General features: G+C 59.0%; 2 protein-coding genes across 4 annotated transcripts in view; both read left to right on the top strand.

Moving 5' to 3' along the window:
- Positions 1 to 2,448: 2,448 nt before the first annotated feature.
- Positions 2,449 to 20,207, top strand: MCM2 (minichromosome maintenance complex component 2). Of its 2 annotated transcripts, none has more exons than XM_064496154.1 (16): positions 2,449 to 2,466; positions 3,336 to 3,568; positions 6,550 to 6,725; positions 6,810 to 7,070; positions 7,902 to 8,121; positions 8,351 to 8,558; positions 9,366 to 9,500; positions 9,822 to 10,013; positions 14,976 to 15,069; positions 15,968 to 16,218; positions 16,302 to 16,428; positions 16,889 to 17,001; positions 17,755 to 17,997; positions 18,681 to 18,863; positions 18,946 to 19,101; positions 19,610 to 20,207. In XM_064496154.1, the coding sequence occupies exons 2-16, from the start codon at positions 3,561 to 3,563 to the stop codon at positions 19,718 to 19,720; spliced, it is 2,478 nt and encodes an 825-aa protein (XP_064352224.1). In that variant the 5' UTR covers positions 2,449 to 2,466; positions 3,336 to 3,560; the 3' UTR covers positions 19,721 to 20,207. The 2 variants fall into 2 exon arrangements, with proteins under 2 accessions (XP_064352224.1, XP_031326946.1); XM_031471086.2 differs by lacking the exon at positions 2,449 to 2,466 and adding an exon at positions 2,530 to 2,695.
- A 198-nt stretch (positions 20,208 to 20,405) lies between these two features.
- Positions 20,406 to 21,336, top strand: part of PODXL2 (podocalyxin like 2) — a 36,981-nt gene continuing 36,050 nt past the window's right edge. The window contains exons 1-2 of one of the 2 annotated variants that reach the window (XM_064496157.1): positions 20,406 to 20,562; positions 20,834 to 20,931. The gene's annotated coding sequence lies outside the window, so the exon portion shown is untranslated. Of the gene's footprint in view, positions 20,932 to 21,336 lie in introns of both variants that reach the window. The other variant, XM_064496156.1, reaches the window with a different exon arrangement.

The following is a 21,336-nucleotide window of genomic DNA, read 5'->3' on the forward strand; positions in this document are numbered from 1 at the left end:
GGGTTGACTTCTTGGTAGGTGTAAGCCAAAAGATGCAACCAAGGCAAAGAGCCGGAGAAGGATGGATTTATTACCTGCAGCAAGTAAGAACACCAGGGACCTTTCAAAAGCAGTGCCTCCTCGAACAGCACAACTGGGGAAGTTTTAAGCTACATGCATATTCGTGAGGGGGCTTGGGAAGTCTACAGAGTCTGAGCTTTGGTTGACTGAAGTCACGAGGGTCAGAAGGGTCAACATTGTCCTGCCTTAGATTCCATGTGATCTGGTGGTTGAGGCTTCAGGCTGATCTTTACCACTGAAACGTAACCGGAGTCTTTACAGCTGATAGATTATCTTTCTACTGTTATTTCTTTTGCCTGATAACAGTTTTTTTTTCTGCATTCTTTTGTCCCCTTAAGCTCAGTAATTACTGTGACCTATTCAAGGTCTAGCATTGTGACCCAGGCTTAGATCGCAAAATGGCTTAGGCTAAAAATGGCCTTTTCATGTCAAGGAAGCCAGGCCTGGTTCTCTATCTGCTGGGCCCCCTACCCTACCTGCTTACACCATCACCATCTCTCTAACAGGATCACATTCCTTTAGTAACTTCCTAGTTTATCACCAGCCTCACCCAACTAGAAGGTTAGTGTCCTGAGGATGGAACCATGTTGGTCACATTCCCTGAACATCCTGAGGCTGACTCAGTGCCTTGTGCAAACTGAAGGCCCCCGCTCTCCCCAGTAACCCCAAGATGCACACCCTGGGGGCCCACAGCTGTGCTTCACAGCTGGGCTGGAATGAGACTGGACCCCGCCTTCACCGAGCTCCTATTCTAAACCAAGGGAGGTGAGGAAGCCGCCACCTTATGACCACCGGGGACTTGGTTTATCTGGGCTTTCCCAGCCTGCACCTCTGTCAGTGTGGGAGGGGCCGTGTTCCATCAGGATGCCTGCCTTCCTGAAGGGCGGCTCCTAGAGTTTCTGCCAGGAAGTCACACACATCCCGCCTGCTCATGTTTAACTGAGAAAAACAAGTTATAGGGCCCTTCTGACCCCCAGGGACAGGAAACTTCCCTCCCACCCTGTGCCAGGACGGAGGAGAAATGGAGTATTAGAGACCAGGCCAAGTGACTGCCCGCCATCTGTATGTCTTGGAGACAGTGCAGACACTTTGGGGCGGGGGTGGAGATGGCTGGCTTCCTATTCCTAGCCCCATGCGCAGTTCTGCACTTTGCACTCTCAGTTTTGGACCTACACGTAGGTTTCTGTGGGACTTTATTTGTGGGGTAATGAGGGTATCTGTGTCAGCCCTCCCTTCAGGGCAGAAGAGCACTCACTTAATGCAGTCCTCTGCACACAGGACAGGGTGTGGCATCAGCGAATTTCCATAAATGGTACTGTAATAATGACCTGATTCCTGGGTTCTCCACCTGCCCTGCACCAGGCTCGGGTGGTTACCCTCCCTAGGCACGGCAGACAGGAGGAGACGGTGCTGCAGAACTGGGCTCCCTGATGGTAATAGGAATCCGAAAATAAAGAGTCAGTAACGTTGTGCGCAGTGGTCAGACGCAAAGTGCATGCAATGTCATAGAATCACCGAGGTCTGTATCCTTACGGGACTGGTTTCAGGCTATCTGCAAATACCAAAATTCAAGGATGCTCAAGCCCCTTATTTAAAATGGGGCAATATTTGCATTGCACATCTTCCTGTATACTTCGTCATTCTAGATTACTTGTAATACCTAGTTAATGTAAATGTTGTGCAAAAAGGCATAAATACAGTGTAAATGCTGGGTAAATAGTTACCGGCTTACAGCAAAATCAAGGTCTGATTTTTGGAACTTTCTAGAATTAAAAAAATTTTTTTCTATCCATCCGTAGGTTGAAAAGCAGATTCAGAGTACAGACTGTAACCGCTGCCAACCTGTTTCAGTCCACCTCCACTTAAGGCAGCCTGAGGCATTCTCCTAAAACTGAGGACGGCTCATGTCCAATCCTGCTCGAAACCCTTCTCTGGCTCTCCACTGCCTTCAGAAGACTGGGCGACCTTTTGTCACCTGGGCTTTCCAACCTCAAGCCTCTCCCTGGGCATCACAAGCTGTTTAACCAGCACTAGGGAATTGCTTGCAGATGGCCATGGTGCCATGCTCTCCACATGTCTGTGCACGACGATCTTTCTAAGGGGAACACCGCTGCACCTCGGCTCTTTCGGAGGATAACCCCGCTACGTGGCCTCCTAGAATCCTGGGCCTCCGGGCGCTTCAAGGACTCAGCCTGAGCTTTTGGAGGACTTGACATGACACAGTAAGAAGACCTCAGAAAACAACGCTCCGAGCCTCAGCTGCCTCGTCTGTAAAACGGCCACAGCGTGACCGAGGTCGCGAAGCCGGTAGGCGGGGCTGTTCCTCACTGCCCGGAACCAGCCTCCGCACCAGCCCCATCGCCGTGGCTGGACCCGTTAGCGCGGAGCGCAGAGTGCAGAGCGCAGGTGGGGCGGGGGCCTCGGGCGGCGGGGGCGGGGCCTCGGGCGGCGGGGGCGGGGCCTCGCCCTCGGGCCCGCCCCGGAGCGCCGGCGTGACGAAGGTCGACGCCGACGTCGTGACATCGGGCTGCTTCAGACGCTTCCCGGGCTCGGGTGGTCACGTGGGCCAGCCACTTTTCGCGCGAAAACTGGTTGTTGCGGGCGGAGCAGAGAGGAGCGCGGCGCGGCGATGGCGGTGAGCGCGGCCGGGGCGCGGGGGTCTGCGTGCCTGCGAGCGGGCGGCGGGGGGCTGCGCTTCTCGCCCCTGCCCCGGCCCACCGGGACGGGCCTCCTTACCTCTGCGCTCCCGTCGTGCGGGCTTCAGGGCCCGCGGCCCCTCAGCCCCGGGAGCCTGGGCCCCCGGCCGAGCCCAGCCCGCGCCCTCGGGTCCTCCCTACTGTACTGGCTTTTGTCCGCAGTCGTGCCTATTGTCTGTCTCCACCAGTCTGGGTTTCACACCCTTCATGTTGTGGCCGCCCTGGTATCCCGCCTCCCAAAGGAGCTCCTGGTGCACTGGGTCCTCAGATGGGTGGGAATGAGTGCAGATGAAGGGAGTTGGCGGTAAGCAGGCAAATCAGCAAATGAGGTAGCCTCGGTGGTTTGTCATGGAGAAAACAGGCCAAGGTGAATGACGGACTGTTTGAGGAGCTGGTCCTTGAGCTGGTCCGGGTGTTGCGAAGCCATTGGCGCAGAGCATTCCAGGCAACGGGAACAGCAGGTGCAAAGTCTGGAGGCTGGAAGGGGTTTGCGTTGTTGAAAGACAGGGTCACTAGTGCGGAGGGTCGACGTACCGGAAGGTAAGTCAGCGCTCACCTTCAATCCATTTACACCTGCAGGAATCATCTGAGTCCTTCACAGTGGCATCCAGCCCCGCCCTGCGCCGTCGAGGCAACGACCCTCTCACCTCCAGTCCTGGGCGAAGCTCCCGGCGTGCGGATGCCCTGACCTCCAGCCCTGGCCGAGACCTTCCTCCCTTTGAGGATGAGTCGGAGGGGCTGTTGGGCACAGAGGGGCCCCTGGAGGAGGAGGAAGAGGATGGAGAGGAGCTTTTCGGAGATGGCATGGAAAGGTAGGTGTTCAAGGCCCTGCGTGCCTCAGAGCTTTGCAGGGAGTCTGTTGTGTGTCTGGCAACCTTGCTTTGGGTCCTGGGGAAGCAGATGAGTCACAGCCTCCTTGCCTTTGATCTTGGTCCAGGGTCTGGGGAGGCCACAGTGTGTCCAGGTAGCCGGCTGTATCTAGTTAGACTGGACACCCAGGCCTGGGTACGCCCCAGCTCTGTGAGACATGCCACCTAGGGAACGCAGGGGCTCTAATCGAGGGCCACACCAGGGATGCCAGCTGGGAAGGAAAGGAAACAGGCAGCCAAGAATTTCTCTGCAACTTCAGAGAAACTGGGGCGGGGGGGCTGGTTAATCAGGATTTAGATTAAACTCAGCAAATGTGCCTGATCTGTACAGGCCCTGTGTTCACACTTAATAAACGTACACATATGTACTGAGGGTTCTCGAGGTTTAATGCTGAGTTAGTGGAGTGCATTCTGTGAGCGAGCAGGGTTAGGTTCCCACTGCTGCTTTACCTGTATTTACAACCAGGATCTGGTCCGTCTGTTAGTGGTAGAACTGTCTGAACGCCCAGGAGCCTCCCTGAGATCCTGCTTCGGGGCCCGCTTTACTCTGAGTCAAGGCTACCAAACTGGGTGTGTTTGAGAGGACTGGTCAGGCCATCCCACAGTTCGTGGGGCGTGGCCTTTGGGAGCACTGGAGGGACTTCCAGGGGCCTCTTTCACGGTCCACAGTTGGACCTTGGCTTTGAGCCCCATCACTCCAGACGATGAGCCTGAGTGTGCAGCCCAGGCCAGACTGTGGAAGGAATGAGGTGTCTGGCTAGGCCAGAACAGCTTCCCTCTGGGGGGCTGTTAAGGCAGAACGCCCCTCCCTCCACCCACCCTCCATCCGCCCCTCCCTGCTCCTCCTCCTCAGAGAACAAGACGCCCTTGCAAGGGCCTCTGGATAGAGGTACCTGAGGACTCCAGGCCCAGTTAGATTTTGGTTTTGTGGCTTTTTAAAAAACAATTTCACCGAGCTATACTTTACATAGTATGAAATATACCTCTTATAAGAATATAATTGAGTGCTTTTTAGTAAATTTCCTGACTTGCACAGCCATCACCGCAGTCCAGTTTTAGAATATTTCCATCATCCCAGTAACATCCCCTGTGCCTGTTTACAGTTAGTCCCATTCCCTTCCCCACCCCTAGGCCACCAGTAGTCTACTTTCTGTTTCTTTGGATTTGCCAGTTTGGGCCATTTCCTGTAAGTGTGTACCCATATGATATGTGTGTCCTTTTGTGACCGGCTTTCACTTACCATGGTTTTCAGGGTCCGTCCACATTGGCAGACATGTCAGTACCTCATTCCTTTTCGTGGCTGGGTAATACTCCGTTGGAGAGCTAGACCACATTTTGTGTATCCATTCATCAGTTGGTAGACGTTTGGTTCTCTGTACTTTTTAGCTGTTATGAACAGTGCTGGTATGAATTTTTTATGTGAACATGTTTCGAATTCTCTTGGGATGAAATTCCAGTTCTGAGGAATGGAATTACTGGGTCATGTGACAACTCTATGTTAATTTTTCAAGGAACCTCCAGGCTATCTTCCAAAGCAGCTGCACCATCTTACATTCCCATGAGTGGTGGGTGTGGCTCTGATTGCCCTGAGCTCTCCGCAGTGCCTGCTGTTTTCTGGGGCTTGGTGACGGCCACCGTAATGCGTGTGAGGCGGTACCTCGCTGGGTTTGATCTGCATTTCCCTGACGTCCAGTGATGTTGTGCGTCCCTTCACATGCTTCTTGGCCATTTGTGTGTCTTCGGAGAAGTGTCGCCAGACCTTTTGCCCGTTTTTCTGTTGGGTTGCTTGACCGTATTATTGAGTTGTAAGAGTTTTTTAGGAACTCATTTTGGATGCAAGGCTTTTATCAGGTATGTGATTTGCAGGTATTTTCTCCCCAATCTGTGGCTTGTCTTTTTAATTTTTTTAAATGGTATTTTTTGAGATCCAAAGTTTTTAAATTTTGCCTGAGTCTGATTTATCAGTTTTTTCTCATAGACCCATCAGAATTTTGCTGAGGGCATTTCACATGACTTGAAATTCTTAGAGTCAGACAGACACCTTTTCCCTGAGAACACTTAAGAATTCGGAAGCAGTCAGCCCAGAAACTTACCTGGCTCTGGGTTCTGTTTCTGGCGTCGGCAGTTTGGGAGTATCCGTTCTGAGAGTGTCGTTTGACAGAGTTTACGGCAAGGAAAAAAGCTCCCTAAATCACCCCCTCCTCTAAGAAGGGGAGAGTTCAAGAGGACTGTCATAGGGCTAATGTGCTGTCGGAACCAGCTGGTGATCTGTTGGCCGTATTTTGACACCCAGCTCTGTTGAGTGACTGTTGGCCAAGATCACATCCCCCCAGTCCTTGGTTTCCTCACCTTTCTGCTGGAGTGGTGATGTCTGCCTCCCAAAATTGCAGGGAGGGAGCAGTGTTTGCTCTGGGGGTTGCTTGTTGAGGCATCAGTCCTGGATGTGTGATAGGTGGACATGTGGAAGGGCTGGTTTGGAGCGGCATGCCTGCAGCAGGAGTGCAGGGAGAGTCCCTCCCCGTGGGGGGCTGGGTGGGCTCTCTGAAGGTTTTGTGGGTCCTCCGATTCTTTTTTCTCACTGGTGCTCACAGCTCCCTTTTTTTAACTGTGGAAAAATGCATCACTGTCGTCTCTAGGACTGTTTTTCCCAAACGGAGTCACCCAGGGTTTCTGTTTAGTGACTGGCTTGTTCCACTGGCCTGGGTGCAGTGCCTTCAAGTTCGGTGCACGTGGCGGCATCTGCCAGAGTGTCCTTCTGTGCTGATCCACCAGAGATCCTTTCTGAGCCTTGGGTATTTCTGCCCCAGGGACTGTCCCTGCCACCCTGGCCAGCGCTCCTGAGCCCTGGCGAGCAGGCCCAGATCCTGGGTGGGGTCTTGCTTAGGGTTTTTGGTACTAACAGGCTCTGCCTTGGGGCTTCTCAGGGACTACCGTGCCAGGCCGGAGCTGGACTTCTACGAGCCCGAGGGGCTGGCCCCGGACGACGAGGACGTGGAGGAGCTGACCGCCAGTCAGCGCGAGGCGGCCGAGCGGGTCATGCGGCAGCGCGACCGGGAGGCGGGCCGGGGGCTGGGCCGCATGCGCCCCGGGCTCCTGTATGGTGGGTTTGGGGTCTGCACCTGGGGCTGTGGGAGGCGGAGGGAGGTGCCGGGAACACGGCCCTGAGCGTGTCCGCGGCCCCCAGACAGCGACGAGGAGGATGAGGAGCGGCCCAGTCGCAAGCGGCGCCAGGTGGAGCGGGCCACGGAGGATGGCGACGAGGATGAGGAGATGATTGAGAGCATCGAGAACCTGGAGGACCTGAAGGGCCACTCCGTGCGCGAGTGGGTGAGCTTGGCGGGCCCGCGCCTGGAGATCCACCACCGGTTTAAGAACTTCCTGCGCACCCACGTGGACGGCCACGGCCACAACGTCTTCAAGGAGCGCATCAGCGACATGTGCAAAGGTGCGCCCCGCTGCCCTGAATCCTGCCGCCTCTAGCCCCCAGCCTGGAGTCGGCCCCGCCCACTCACGATGCAGGCCACACCATCGGCCCCACCCACTCAACACCATCGGACCCGCCCCCCAGACCACCCACCCATTTCTGAGGGCCCAGCTCCATTCCCTGCCTCCCCGCCCTCCAGGCCCTTGTGGAGGCTGCAGGTTCTGGCCTCCAGACTGCACTTTGACCCCTAACCCCGCGACATGCAGGGGACGTGGAGCTACTTGCCCAGCGTTGGGGGGCGGGGGCCAAGACCTGGAACCCAAGTTGTTCATCTTTCAGACAGTGTCGAGTGTCAAGCCCAGGGGCCACACCTGGACCACGGAAGTGGTTTTAGACAGGCTTAAAATTTGGCAGACTTTATGTAAAAATCTGGATTACTACTTTGATCAGAAAGTGGCAGCACATTTCTGTGTGAGGAATTAATGGCATGTGGGTCTTGGTCCCCCCCCCCCCCCACTGTCCTCTCCACTCCTTCTTGTCTGACATTGGACAGTTTATTCATAGGTTCCCCTCCTGGCCCTCGTGGGCATCCTGAGTTTGTAGTAGGCGCCCACGGGTAGTGTTCCACTTAACCCCTCCCGTGACTTGGCACGCCGAGTGACAGCCCCATTCCCGGATGCAGAAGTTGAGGCCCAGGACATGTCACTTACCTGAATCATGTAGCTAACGGCCAGTAGGCTTAAAAGTGAGAGCTGGGCCTCTGGCTCAGAGTTAGGGGCAGGGGCGGGTCCCCTCCCCTCCGGCCCCAGCTGAGCTCTGTGCTGAGTCTCCCTCCTGCCCACCTGCACCCAGAGAACCGCGAGAGCCTGGTGGTGAACTACGAGGACCTGGCTGCCAGGGAACACGTCCTGGCCTACTTCTTGCCTGAGGCGCCAGCAGAGCTGCTGCAAATCTTCGACGAGGCCGCGCTGGAGGTGGTGCTGGCCATGTACCCCAAGTACGACCGCATCGCCAGCCACATCCATGTGCGCATCTCCCACCTGCCTCTGGTGGAGGAGCTGCGCTCGCTGAGGTGAGCTGAGGGCCTGGGTGCTCAGGCGTCAGTCGGAAGAGCTACGTGGTGTGGGCGGGCGGGTGGGCTGCGACCGAAGACAGCACTCACCATTGAGTGGCCTGGTCTGGTGGAAGCTGGACCCCAGGTTTTGGGGCCCTCACATGTAGCCCTGACCCATCCGGAGGGTGTGGGTCCCGCGTACCCCCCCCCCCCCGCCAGGCCTCCAACGGCGCCCTCATCTCCGCAGGCAGCTGCATCTGAACCAGCTGATCCGCACCAGCGGGGTGGTGACCAGCTGCACGGGCGTCCTGCCCCAGCTCAGCATGGTCAAGTACAGCTGCAGCAAGTGCAGCTTCGTGCTGGGGCCGTTCTGCCAGTCCCAGAGCCAGGAGGTGAAGCCGGGCTCCTGCCCCGAGTGCCAGTCCACTGGCCCCTTTGAGGTCAACATGGAAGAGGTGAGTGCAGGGGCCAGCCCTCCGCAGGGGCTGTGCGAGGGCCGGCACCGTGGCCGCAGGAGAAGGCAAGGTGCCGTGTGCCTTGGCCGCACGCTGGGGCGAGCCAGACCGATCTGGTCAGCCTGTTTAGTTTGGCCCACGTGGTGCTTTCATGAATCCAAGCCAATTTTGAAAAACCACACGATTTTAGGTACACATCAAAGTTTACAGCTTTTATTTTTTTAATGGGAAGATCTAGCAGAATTTGGCCCACATTTCACCTGGCTGCCCCCTGGGCGGGGCACCTGCTTTCCAGCCTGTCACTCACACAGGGCGCCTACAGTCCCATCCAGGCCTGGTACCTGCTTCTCTGTGCCTTTCGCTGGGGGCCCTGCTCTGTAACCACCTTAGACCCTGCATTGCTGTTTTTAGGAGGCCCCACCGAGGGCCTCTGGGCCTCACGACCTTGGGCATGTACATACACCTTTGTAGATGAACAGCTGCAACTGTGAAAAGGGGCTTGTCACAGCGCCTGGGGTGGCCACCAGACCCTGCTACTGCCCTGCGGCCGTGGCTGCTGGGCTGCGCCTCACTGCTCTGCGGTTCTGAGAAGTGGCCCGCCAGAGCCGCCGTGCCAGGAGCAGCCTGCGGGTGTGCGCTTGGGCAGCCCGCAACCGGAGACTGACCTGTTTAAAATTCCAGTGCGCCTTGCCTTAGGGAGGGACGGCCGTACGGCTGGACTTCAGCTGAGCTCAGGCCTCTGTCCAGGGTCCTCCCCTGCCCTGTCACAGGGACTGGCCCCTATGACCATGTGTTTGTCCCGTGCAGACCATTTACCAGAACTACCAGCGCATCCGAATTCAGGAGAGTCCTGGCAAAGTGGCGGCCGGCCGGCTGCCCCGCTCCAAGGACGCCATCCTCCTCGCCGATCTGGTGGACAGCTGCAAGCCAGGAGACGAGATAGTAAGTTGCTGGGGGGTGGGTGAGCCACGTTGCTGCGAAAGTTGGTGTGAGCACTGCAGCCGATGAGAGTCGCCATGGTAGCGGGGGAGTTGAGGAGGTCAGCTGTCCAGTCCTCGGGACTGAGAGCTTCTCCTTGGGGTGGACGGCCAGGATGGATGGGACACTGGGGTCGGGGACAGCTATGCTGCGGTTCTGCTGAGTTACTGGTCTCCCAGTCTGTAGCCTGGGGACCCGGAGGAGAGGGTGGGTGATGCCAGTGAGGAGGTGGGCTGGCTCCCGGCCGCAGGTGGTCCTCCTGACCCTTCAGTGTTGTCCCCGCAGGAGCTGACTGGCATCTACCACAACAACTACGACGGGGCTCTCAATACCGCCAACGGCTTCCCTGTCTTTGCCACTGTCATCCTAGCCAACCACGTGGCCAAGAAGGACAACAAGGTTGCCGTGGGGGAGCTGACCGATGAGGACGTGAAGATGATCACCAGCCTCTCCAAGGACCAGCAGATCGGGGAGAAGGCAGGTGGAAGGCCGGGCGGGGCTCGCGGCGAGAAGCGGGTACCTGGGCTCACTGTCCAGGCTGCTCTGGAATCTCTGTCTTGATTCCCAGGCCTTGGAAGCCTTGCTCCCTTTTAACTTCTTGCGTCAGCTCTGCACTTGTGTTGATGGGCTGTGCTTCGGGGAAGAGCATAAATCCACTTGGGGTTGGCCTCTCTGAGCCTGTGTCCCCAGTGACGAGAACGGGAGTGGTCAGGACTCACCCGGTGGTGCCGAGCTCTGGCTTGAGTGGAAATGGATGGGGCAGCTCGTCTGGTGGGTGTCCCCAGGCCTCAGGCCCTAATGGACAGTCCTTCCTCCAGGAAGAACGCTGCCTTGGCGCTGCTGGGTTTGGTTTTGCTTTTAACTGTAGGCACTTTTACTGAGGGTTGGGGAGGGGGGTTTACGTTGTAGAAATACAGGTGACAAATACAGGCGACCCTTGAGCAGCGCAGGGGGTGAGGGGCACTGCCCCCCACACTGTTGACAATCCGTGTATAAGGGGACCCGTGCAGTTCAAACCCACGTTCGAGGGTCAGCTGTGGAGCGCTGAGTTCTTGTCATGGGATTCCCGCACCCCTGGGCGCCCAGGTCAGGCCCCCGGTCCTCCGTCTTCTTCCTCTTCCTGCGCCCCGGTCCTCCTCCCCCCTCAGCTCTCCGCTTCCTGTTTAGTGATTCACACAGAACAGCACGGCTGTCGCCCTGGGCTCTGCCCTGCTGCCCCAGAGCTCACGACTCACCTGGCTTGTTCAGCGAGTGGGCCTGGACCCCTGCACCCCCGCACTCCTATTGGGCCATCTTTCTGAGTCCACCAAGATGGGGGACTCATGGGGGAGGCAGGAGTCCCCAGCCTCGGGAGGACAGGACCTGCGGTCCCGCCGGCTTGCTCAGGCCTCGGAGCCCACCTGGGCCGCCCTCAAGCTCGGGGGGGCCCCGCGGGTCTCCTTCTTCACCGGGGTCCCAGAAAGACCTCCCTCACCCCTCCCAGAGGAGAACCCATGCTACCGTGGTAAATGAGCTTTCGGAATCTCTGCGGAGCGTGTGGGCCAGCTTCTCAGGGTGGGTGGACGCGCTGTGCCCGTGTGCAAGTGTCAGCCCGTCCGCACACACCCCTGATGTGCAGGTGGGCGGGCACGTGCTTCTAGAACGCTCTCCTTGTGCTGTCCTTCCCTCTGCCGTGAATTCAGCCACCAGCCTCCCCTCTGAGTGAGGAGAGTGTCGTGGACGCCACACGCCTGCACCCTGCGCACGGCAGCCCCGTGTGTGCCTCGTGCCGACGCAGGCTCCCTGCCTCTCTGCTGTCTTCGCCTCCAGAGCCTTTCTTCCGCTGCCCACCTGTCTGACTAGCCGGGTCGCAGTTGTGGCTGTTCGACCTCAGTGACCCCTGGGTTGGAGAGGGTGACAGCCCCCCATGATGCTTCTCTGAGCCCTGTGGGGAGGGGCTCATCGCGAGTCCACGGTTAGGGTGGCTGTTGTCACCAGTAGCTTGGATGGAGGCGTAGACGGCTCGCTCTGCAACATTGGAGCAAATTAAAGGAACGACAGGCAAGGTCCCCAGATGACCAGACTTACTTGAACTGTTTAAGCCGGAGGTTTGCGGGTTGGTGGCCAGCAGGCCCCACACCCCCTGCTGGCGGGATTTCCCCGGCTGGCAGGTGGTTCTGCTTTCTCTCTTTTTTTTAGCGTTTGAGTGCGTTATTACTTTTTAGCGATCAAGCAGTTTCACACAGAAGCCTGGGTGCCGGTCAGTCCCCGGTCTGTGGCAGCAGCCCTTTCAGATGGGCGCCCTCCTGTCAGCCCGCCATTCAGGGCCCTAGTCTCTCCAGCCTGCACGACTCCGGTCTGCGACTCGGCTTGCTGCCCACGGCATGTGATTCCGTGGGCCCTGGCCGCTGTCGGGGCGAAACATTCCAGGGACGCATGTCTGAGGCTTAGGTTTTGAAGAACAGGAGGCTGGTGCAGTCTGAGGCTGGACTTGGGTTTGGGTTTTGGTGTCGTCCTCAGTGTGATCAGATGGACCGCCCGCAGGCGTGAGAACGAGATGGGGATACTGTCTGCAGCGGTTAATGCAGAAGTTGGACGGCGGCGCTGGGACCGTGCACGGGGGGAAGCACAGAGGGCCAGCGGGAGGGTGAACAGCTCTGGGGCCCCGTGTTAGACTCCACCTGGGTGCCGTCTGGTGCGCACAAGAACTAGGAGTATGGGGAGCCGGGGTCAGGCCCCGCCCTGCCTCTGGCAGCAGGTGTTGTCTCTCCTCCGTCATGGGGGAGCCAGGTGGTGATGGGGTAAATGGAGTAAGCGTGTGGAACAGGCGTTGCTCCTGGCAGGTCTGGCTTTGACGTCACCCTTCCTACCAGCCGCTACGTTGCCCTGTCAGTTCTCAAAGTAAACTGGTCAGCCCGGGTGCCACGAGCAGCGTGAGATTGGCATGGCGGCCACCTTGCCATCCAGCCCCCCCAGGGAGGCCCCCAACCCGCGGCTCCTTTACAGGGAGGAGCCAAGCCGGGCAGCCTGCCGGGCAGAGCGAGCAGAAGCAAGCCGCTGCCCTTGGTCCTGGGGGAGACATTACCTCATCCTGCAAGGTGCCCTGTACCAGAGCCGCTCAGAAATGGCCTGGGTGCCGAGGAGCCAGCAGCGGGCGGTCCTGGGACACCCACGCAACGTACAGGAGGATGAGATCCACAGCCACTGCCGCCCTCCACGACAGATGTGGGTTTGATGAGCGCATCGGGGTGTGTTCTGAGCACGGAGTGTCTGCTTGGCACCGCACCGTCCCAGATCACGGCAGTAATCCTGTAGTGGGTCAGCTGTGCCCACTTTTTTGGTGGACGACCTGAAGTGCAGGGGATTAAGTGAGATGCCCATGTCACGTGGCTCCTACGTGGCAGAGCTAGGCTGTCCACCCTGGCCGTCCAGCTTCAGTCCCTGCTCCCTCTCTGTGCAGTCCCCACGATGTGGAGGGCATGTTTGTTAGCGTTGGGTTATCGTGAGTTCCAGGGGAGCCCAGCTCAGAGCCTGGCCCACTTTGAAAGCTTTTCCTGCAGAAATTGAGACGTGCGGGAGTGGTGCTGCGACCCCGCATGTCCTTTGCCCGCTTCTCCAGGCATCCAGGTGGTGGCCAGTCTGTCTCTGGGCTGGGCCTCCTGCCCTGTTATCGTGAAACAGACCCAGTGAGTTTCCCCGTAACTACGTCTGTGTTTCTGGAGCTCTTATGCAACAGCTGTGGCTCCGCAGTTTCGGGGTGGCCTGGTGTCCGTGTTTCCCCGGCAGCGGCCTGGCCGGGTCCACCTGCTGTGACGACTCACATGCCTCTCATCCTTAGGTCTCCTCTCTGTCCTTTCTTTTCCTGCAGTTTTTTGTGGGAGGAACCGGGTCGTTTGCCGTGTCGAGGCCTCCACAGTCTCGGTGTTGCCAGTTGTGTCCCCGTGGAACACACTCCTCTGTCCCCTGTTCTCTGTGAATCCACATTCCAAGGCGTGATCAGACTCGGGGCTGACTTTCCTCTTGGGTGGGGGCTGCAGCAAGCTCCCCCCGCTTGTCTCTGACGTCACAGCCACTGGTGACGCTTGGCCCCGTCCTTGTGCTCACTGGGGTTGCAGGAGGAGCATCTTCCACTTCCAGCTCCTCCTCCGTTTGTTTGCTGGGACACTTACGTGCAGAGAAACTCCCCTTCATTAGCTACTTGACATCCAGGCGGAGCTCCTGCAGGAAAAGCAGGATGATGCTGATTTCCCTTTACTTCCCAGTTTTCAAAATAACGCGAGGGTCACCGCCCGCGGGGAGCTTGAGTGGCAGTGTGAGTGACGGACTTAACCGTCACTGAGGTTTCAGCCGTGGTTACCAGCCAGCTGCTGCCCCGTGTCCGTTTCTGCCAGTGAGCCTGTTCACGTGGTCCTGCCCCGTGGACGGGAGCTTCCCTGCTGCCTGGTGTAAGTCCTGCAGGCCGTCCTGCACATCTCATGCCCCGGGCCTGGACTCGGCCCTTCCCCGCCAGCCCCAGGGCAGTAGTACTGGAGACGTCAGCCTCTAGCCGCCCAGGCCTGGGCTGTCATTAGCCACGAAGTGCCGTGCTGCCTCCCCTGGGGCTGGGTTTGCAGTCGATTTCGGGGCAAGGAAAGAACCAACAAAGGGAGACATGCTGTGAAAACTGGCTTCCGCTCCTGACTCACGACAACACAGTGGCCCAAGGCACTTCTGGCAGGGCCAGTGGTGCCACGGATCCTGTCTCCAGAGGGACCTGCTGGTCTCACTGGCCCCTGGCAGTGATGCGGAGCGGCCACATACAGACAGACTGCTGACCCCATTCCAGGCCCCCTAGCCTCCAGCTCCCAGGGCACCTGGAGGGTGTGCGGGTGGGACAGTGGGACCGGCCTCCCCACCTGCAGCCTGACGCCCCGGGGCTGGTGCTGTCCCAGCCGCCGCCTCTGACCCGTGAGGAGGGGAATGTGGGCACAGCACAGGGGCTGAGAGGTGGAGCAGAGGAAGGGGAACTGTCTCCTCCCGGCAGGACGGCTCTGCTGCGTCTGCTTTTACCTGTAAGTTCTCGTGGCATTTGTGTGCCACTCTTTGTCAAGCGGGGGGGGGGGAGCTTCGACCTGGCTTCCTGGTGGACCCGCCTCACGTCAACATCACACCCCTCCCCATGAGCGCTTTTCCATTTGGGAGCATGGGCCAGGCTGGCCACAGAGCCCCCCACCCCCATGCTGGGCGGGTCTCGTCTCCTGCTCCTGGTCTGCAGCCTTGGGTGGCCCTGGGACAGGATGAAGTGAAGGGTCAGGCCAGGGTTCTGTGAGTCTCGGGAAGAGCCAGAGAATCGCGAAGCAGAGAGTCCAGGTGTAAGGTTCTGGCGGTGGAATCCTGCAGCCGTGGGTGGGCGCTCTGGGCCAGAGCAGGGGTGGCGTGTGCATCAGGTCCTGGTCCCATTGCCACCCCTTACCCCTGCAGATCTTTGCCAGCATCGCCCCGTCCATCTACGGCCACGAAGACATCAAGAGAGGGCTGGCACTGGCTCTGTTCGGAGGGGAGCCCAAGAACCCAGGTGAGCAGGGGGCTGCTTCCTCAGGTCCTGGGAGCGCGGAGAGGAGGACGTGCCCACGGGCGGCAGGCAGAGTGCGTGCGGCTCCATCACTGGAGGGAGAGCACCCGCGGCTGGGACGCCACTTGTGGGTTACCGCAGAAGTGACTGGCGAGTGTGCATTATGTCATGTCCTCTTCCTAAGGTGGCAGAGGTCACAGAGAGGCTGCAGCCTCCGTCCACCTCGCCTTCTCATCAGGGTCCTGCCCTGCAGGTCACCTGGTCGGTGTGTGGCATGCAGAGCAGACCTTCGTGTGGCCTCACGTGGCTTACACGTGTGCTGATAGAGAATTTATGTATTTTTAATTCCTGTTTTTTATTGAAGTGTCGTTGATTTAAAACATTAGTGTCAGGTCAGTACAGCAGAGCATTTCAGTTACAGGTGTGTGTGTATGTATATGTGTTTTCAGTTTCTTTCCCACTGCGGCTCATCACAACACATTCGGTAGAGCTCCCCGTGCTGTGTGCGTTGCTGTCTGCAAGCGTGGTCCTGCCAGCAGCCTTCCCTCACCAGCACATCTTTGGCGTCGTTTCACATTGGCGCCCACAGAGCGAGTTATGCCTTGAGGTCACTGACCCATGTCCTGGCCCTTGCTTGTCCTGTGCTGCGCTCAGCTGTCTTTCCTATTGGAGAGCGCGCACGGCCCCAGTGTTCACGTTAAAAGAGCATCTTCACACGCACCCCCTCGTGCACCGTTTCTCTGGGCTCCATGCTCAGACGGGGCTGCTGGCCTTGGGTGTCCCTCCCCTTCTAGGAGGGATGTCACTTTGCCGTACGTAGTGGGCAGGCAGGGAAACGAGACGATCCCGCTCGTCCCGCAGCCCTCACCTCCCGTCTCCACCCTCGGCCCTGCCGCTCCAGGTGGCAAGCACAAGGTGCGTGGCGACATCAACGTGCTCCTGTGCGGGGACCCCGGCACGGCCAAGTCTCAGTTCCTCAAGTACATCGAGAAAGTGTCCAGCAGAGCCATCTTCACCACCGGCCAGGGCGCCTCAGCTGTGGGCCTCACGGCCTATGTCCAGCGGCACCCGGTCAGCAGGGAGTGGACCCTGGAAGCCGGGGCCCTGGTGCTGGCCGACCGAGGGGTGTGTCTCATCGATGAATTTGACAAGGTATGTCCCTGGGCCCGGAGGTGAGGGGGTTCGGGGTGTGGGGAGCGGACGGGGCAGGAGTCCTGTCTCTGCCTCCCTCGCAGATGAACGACCAGGACAGAACTAGCATCCACGAGGCCATGGAGCAGCAGAGCATCTCCATCTCGAAGGCCGGCATCGTCACCTCCCTGCAGGCTCGCTGCACCGTCATTGCCGCCGCCAACCCCATAGGTACACAGTGGGGACGGGACCGAGAGGCACCCCCACCTTTGGGAATCCAGTGCCCGCAGCACCCTCCCCCGTCACAGAGCCTGAGGAGGGACTTGGGCGACAGAATGCGCTCCCGGGGCGTGGGGGGAGGCGGGACTCGGGACACCTGGGCTTCATTGAGCCTGTGCTCAGAACCAGCCTTGGCTGTTTTCTCAGAAGACAGGAGAACTTCGTGCATTACATTGGGCAGATATGGTAGTTGCTCTCAGACAGTAAGCGCTCAGAGATCTGGTTCCCTTGCCCACCTTGTTGCTGGCTTTTCCTGGTGGGGAGAGTGAAGCAGTCTCAGGGCACCACTGGGTGCTTTGTCCACCCTCCGGGTTCCCCTCCTGTCGCTGGAGCGACGTGGGCTGGGAAGAGCTCTGTGCAGTGAAGGAGAGGGTCTGGGACCAGCCCTGACAGGGAGATGCCTGTGTTGCAGGAGGCCGCTACGACCCCTCGCTCACCTTCTCAGAAAACGTGGATCTCACAGAGCCCATCGTTTCTCGCTTCGACATCCTGTGTGTGGTGAGGGACACGGTGGACCCAGTCCAGGTACCAGCCCACGTCCCAGTCTCTGCAGGAAGTCTGGGGACCTCGCGTGTGGCCCAGGGCTGTGCTGTGCCACATGCCATGGGGGCCCTGTGTTTTCCACTCTTGTTCTTGGTCTGGAAGTTCTGTTTCTCTTCATCTGCCCCCGCACCAGCTGCCCACCCAGCATAGTCCACACACGGCCACCAGGCCCAAGTCCACCTCTCTTCACTGCCTGTGTGTCTGTCTGCTACAACTGCGTCCCAGCTTTTTCCCTGCAACCGACGCCTTGCAGCCTCCTGCCCCATCCCGCGGTCACTCTCATGGCCGATTTGGCCTCCTCCACTCAGAAGCCAGCGACTCCTCACAAGCCTGCTTGCAGAGTCCACCGCCCTTGCGCCATCTCTGAGCCGCTCTCCTCCTGCTCCCCCTCTGTCTATCCCCCTGCCCCTCCACCCGAGGGCCTTCAACTCCTCTTTTCCTGGAACGGACTGGGGTGCTCGGACGGCCTTAGCTGGAGACGTGTCCCTGGGCCCCCATCCCCCACCCCGCTCTCTTCTCTCTCTGGTCATTCAGACACTGTCCTGGCCCCTGCCTTCACCAGGAGGTGCGCCCCACTCCCTGCGGGGCCCTGGAGCTCCTGACGCAGCAGGTGGAAGACACTTGTGGTTAGGGAACATTCTCGAGCACACACGGCTCTCATTTCTTCTGTCAGCCGACTTACTCCAAGCCAGGTCACGGGGCTCACCCGCTCCTTCCCTCTCCGTCTCGTCTTAGGATGAGATGCTGGCCCGGTTTGTGGTCGGCAGCCACGTCCGACACCACCCCAGCAACAAGGAGGACGGGCAGGGCGGTGCCCCGGAGCCCGCCATGCCCAACACGTACGGCGTGGAGCCCCTGCCGCAGGAGGTCCTGAAGAAGTACATCACCTACGCCAAGGAGAAGGTCCGCCCCAAGCTCAACCAGATGGACCAGGACAAGGTGGCCAAGATGTACAGCGACCTGAGGAAGGAGTCCATGGTGAGGGCCGGCGGGGGCCGGGAGGGCGGGGTGAGCAGGCAGAGTCACGCACTGCAGAGCCTTCTGGTCTGTGCGGTCAGTGAGTCCGGAGGCCTAGAGCAGGAAGGACTTAAAAAGTGATACTTTCCTTGACCGGAACTTAAATGCACGTACACTTACCTGTCTCAGTAGAGGGCCGAGGTCCTCACTGTTGGGCCACTGATTCAGTTCCCCCTTGACTTTGCGTAAATCTCACCCAAATGAACATGTGGGCTGAACTGAGAATTTAAAGGCAGTTTGCTAGCAGTTGGAGTGCAGAATTCTTTAGGCTCCGGGCTCACCCACCCAGTCGTGACAGTGATTCCTCCTTCCCTCTCTCCTACTTTTAACGTGGTCAAGTCTTTTCAGAGCATTCGGCTTGGTTTTCACAGAAGCACAGCTTTATTTCCTCGCTGTGCTGCACTGCACTGTGCAGTTCCTAGTACCTTGTGGTAACAAACACATCACTCGGGGTGCAAGAGTGCAGGGGCGTCACTGGGCACCTTTCTGCTCTGGGGGGGGAGTGAAGTGTGGGTCCACCTGGCGGCTCAGGTGAGCACTGCTGCCCCAGGATGGTTAGATGAGCCTCTGGGTGCTGGCCAGCAGTGCCCCGCCCCCGCTCCCTGCCGCTCCGCGCGGGGAGACCTGACGCTGTCCCTCTCCAGGCGACGGGCAGCATCCCCATCACCGTGCGGCACATCGAGTCCATGATCCGCATGGCGGAGGCGCACGCGCGCATGCACCTGCGGGACTACGTGCTGGAGGACGACGTTAACATGGCCATCCGCGTGATGCTGGAGAGCTTCATCGACACGCAGAAGTTCAGCGTCATGCGCAGCATGCGGAAGGTGGGCGCGTGTGGGTGCGCGGGGGCGCGCGGCCCCGGCCTCACGCTGGTGCGGCGGCTGACCTCCGCTCTTCTCCGCACAGACGTTCGCCCGATACCTGTCGTTCCGCCGAGACAACAACGAGCTGCTGCTCTTCATCCTGAAGCAGCTGGTGGCAGAGCAGGTGACGTATCAACGCAACCGCTTCGGGGCCCAGCAGGACACCATCGAGGTGCCGGAGAAGGACCTGGTGGACAAGGTAGGCACGGCTGGGGTGGGGCTTGCTGTCGGGCTGTCAGTCATTGGGGGGCCGAGCAGTCTTTCGATTTGGTTTTTTTGGTTGAGGTGATTAGGTTTCTTTATTTGTGTATTTGCTTGTTTGCTCGCTGGAGGCACTGGGGGTTGGCCCAGGACCTCTGCATGCTCAGCACGTGCTTCAGCGCGGAGCTCTGCCTTCAGCGGAGCGTTCGGCCCTGTGGTTAGTGGACCGGCCTGGCTGAGAGCCGCCTGCCCGGTGCTGGTGGCCGACCGAGCACTGTCATGTACACTTTTAATCTCGACAGCAGCCAAGGAAGTCAGTCCTGTTGTTGTTCATCCTGCAGAGCTGAGGGGCACAGGGGAGCCAAGGAGCGTGTCCGAGTCCGCCGGCCGCGCTCGGAGCGCTGTGTCCAGCTCCAGGCCCGCCCTCGACCTGGCGCCGCTTCCCCCCTCCCCCGTGGCGCGGACGCACTCCGGGCGGCCCGCGCTCACGCCAGCCCCTGTTGCAGGCTCGTCAGATCAACGTGCACAACCTGTCCGCCTTCTACGACAGCGAGCTGTTCAGGATGAACAGGTTCAGCCACGACCTGAAGCGGAAGGTGATCCTTCAGCAGTTCTGAGCGTCCGCGAGGCTGGGCTCTGGCTTCACCCACGGCCCCAGGGTTTGTCTCCAGGCTCACTTCCTGCGCCCTCCGTCTGGGGGGCCTGCCTCCCCACGCTGCTGTTCCTGCAGAGGTTGGCTCACCTCCCCCCTTGGGTCGCGGTCAGCCCTAGGTGTCCGAGCACGGCAGGGGACGAAAACTGCTGTCCTCGTGGCCTGAGTTCCGTGTCCTGCCGGTTCTCTGGCTCCCGGGAGTAGAGCGCGCGGGTGCCGCGGGGGCCACAACCTGTCAGCACAGCCCTGCGGCCGTGGCTCCCTCCTGGCGGAGGGGTTGGCTTCGGGTCAGGTGGTGGTGAGCTGGGAAGGAGGGTCTTGGAGCCAGGCCTCTTTGTCACCTTTGCTGTGGTCACGTGTTCTGCTGCCTGCTGTTTCCCCATTCTCTTGTTTGTACTTTCAGTTCTTGTTTCTGTGGTTTTAGTTTTTAATAAAACGGAGTTAAATCTAAACACTAGTCTCAACTCAGTCTTTTTTTTTTTAAGACTTTTAAATTTTTTCCAGGTGGGGAGGTGAGTAGGTTTACTCTGATGGGGCACTGGGACTGCACCCAGGACCTCGTGCACGCTAAGCAAGCGCGCTACCTCTGAGCTACACCTCCTCCCTCTGTTCAGTTTTAATATCACAACTCGGGTTTTTTCAGGGCTCCTCTTAAAGGCTCTTCCATCTGGTTTTCCGTAGACATAGACCAGGTCAGAAGAGCTGTTGTGGGTGTGGATGTTCGGGGGTTCAGTTGTCAGTTGCTGCCTGTGTGGTCTCTGGAGTCCGGGAAGCTTGGGTCGGACTTTATACCTGGAGGGGCTGGAGGTAATGGCCCCTCGGAGGGAGCAGCCCTGCTCACCCCCAGCGCTACCACTGGCCACTCCCTGGAGGTTCCCCCCGGCCCGTTGCCCTGGTGGTGGGGCACACCCACAGGTCTTCCTGTTTCTTACCTGAGATGGAGCAGAAGTGTCTCCTTGTGTTGGATCTCCCGCCTTGTCCAGGTTTTCCCTTCTGGGACCTTCCAAGATGAGCACTGCAATGAAAGCCTTGCAGGTGTCCGATGAAACTCTCTCACGCCCTCACTCCTCCCACACAGCCTCCTGGAGAGCCTGGCGAGCAGCTGGACGGCCCTGAGGATCACCCTGGACAAACCAGACGGTTCCCACCCAGCACGGTGGGTGGACTCCAGTTGAGGTGAGGAGCTGGAGGAAGGCTGTGGGCTAGAGTCGAGGAGGGGTGACAGGACGTGACCCTCTCAAGGTGGGCTCCATGGTGGGAGAGGAGGTGGGAACTGCCAGTCTAGGCTCGAGGCCCAGAGGAAAGCGTCCTCTGCACCGCACGCCTGCCAGCAGCTGTGTGCGTTTTCCACACCAGCCGATTCTCCCGTCTGTGATCAGAGACTGGGTGTCCTACAATGAACTCAGCTCCAACACAAACTTCCAGGAGTCAGCAGACCCCCGGGGAGGGGCCCAGACACAGTCCTAGTGGGTCCCCAGGTCACCTGCACTTCTGTCCAACTTGGCTGCAAACCAGAGGCTCCCACAACCCCCCTCAACTTCGGTAACTTGCTGTAGTGGCTCAGAGAACCCAGGGCAGGTT

Source organism: Camelus dromedarius, chromosome 17 (assembly GCF_036321535.1).
Source record: "Camelus dromedarius isolate mCamDro1 chromosome 17, mCamDro1.pat, whole genome shotgun sequence".
Taxonomy (NCBI): domain Eukaryota; kingdom Metazoa; phylum Chordata; class Mammalia; order Artiodactyla; family Camelidae; genus Camelus; species Camelus dromedarius.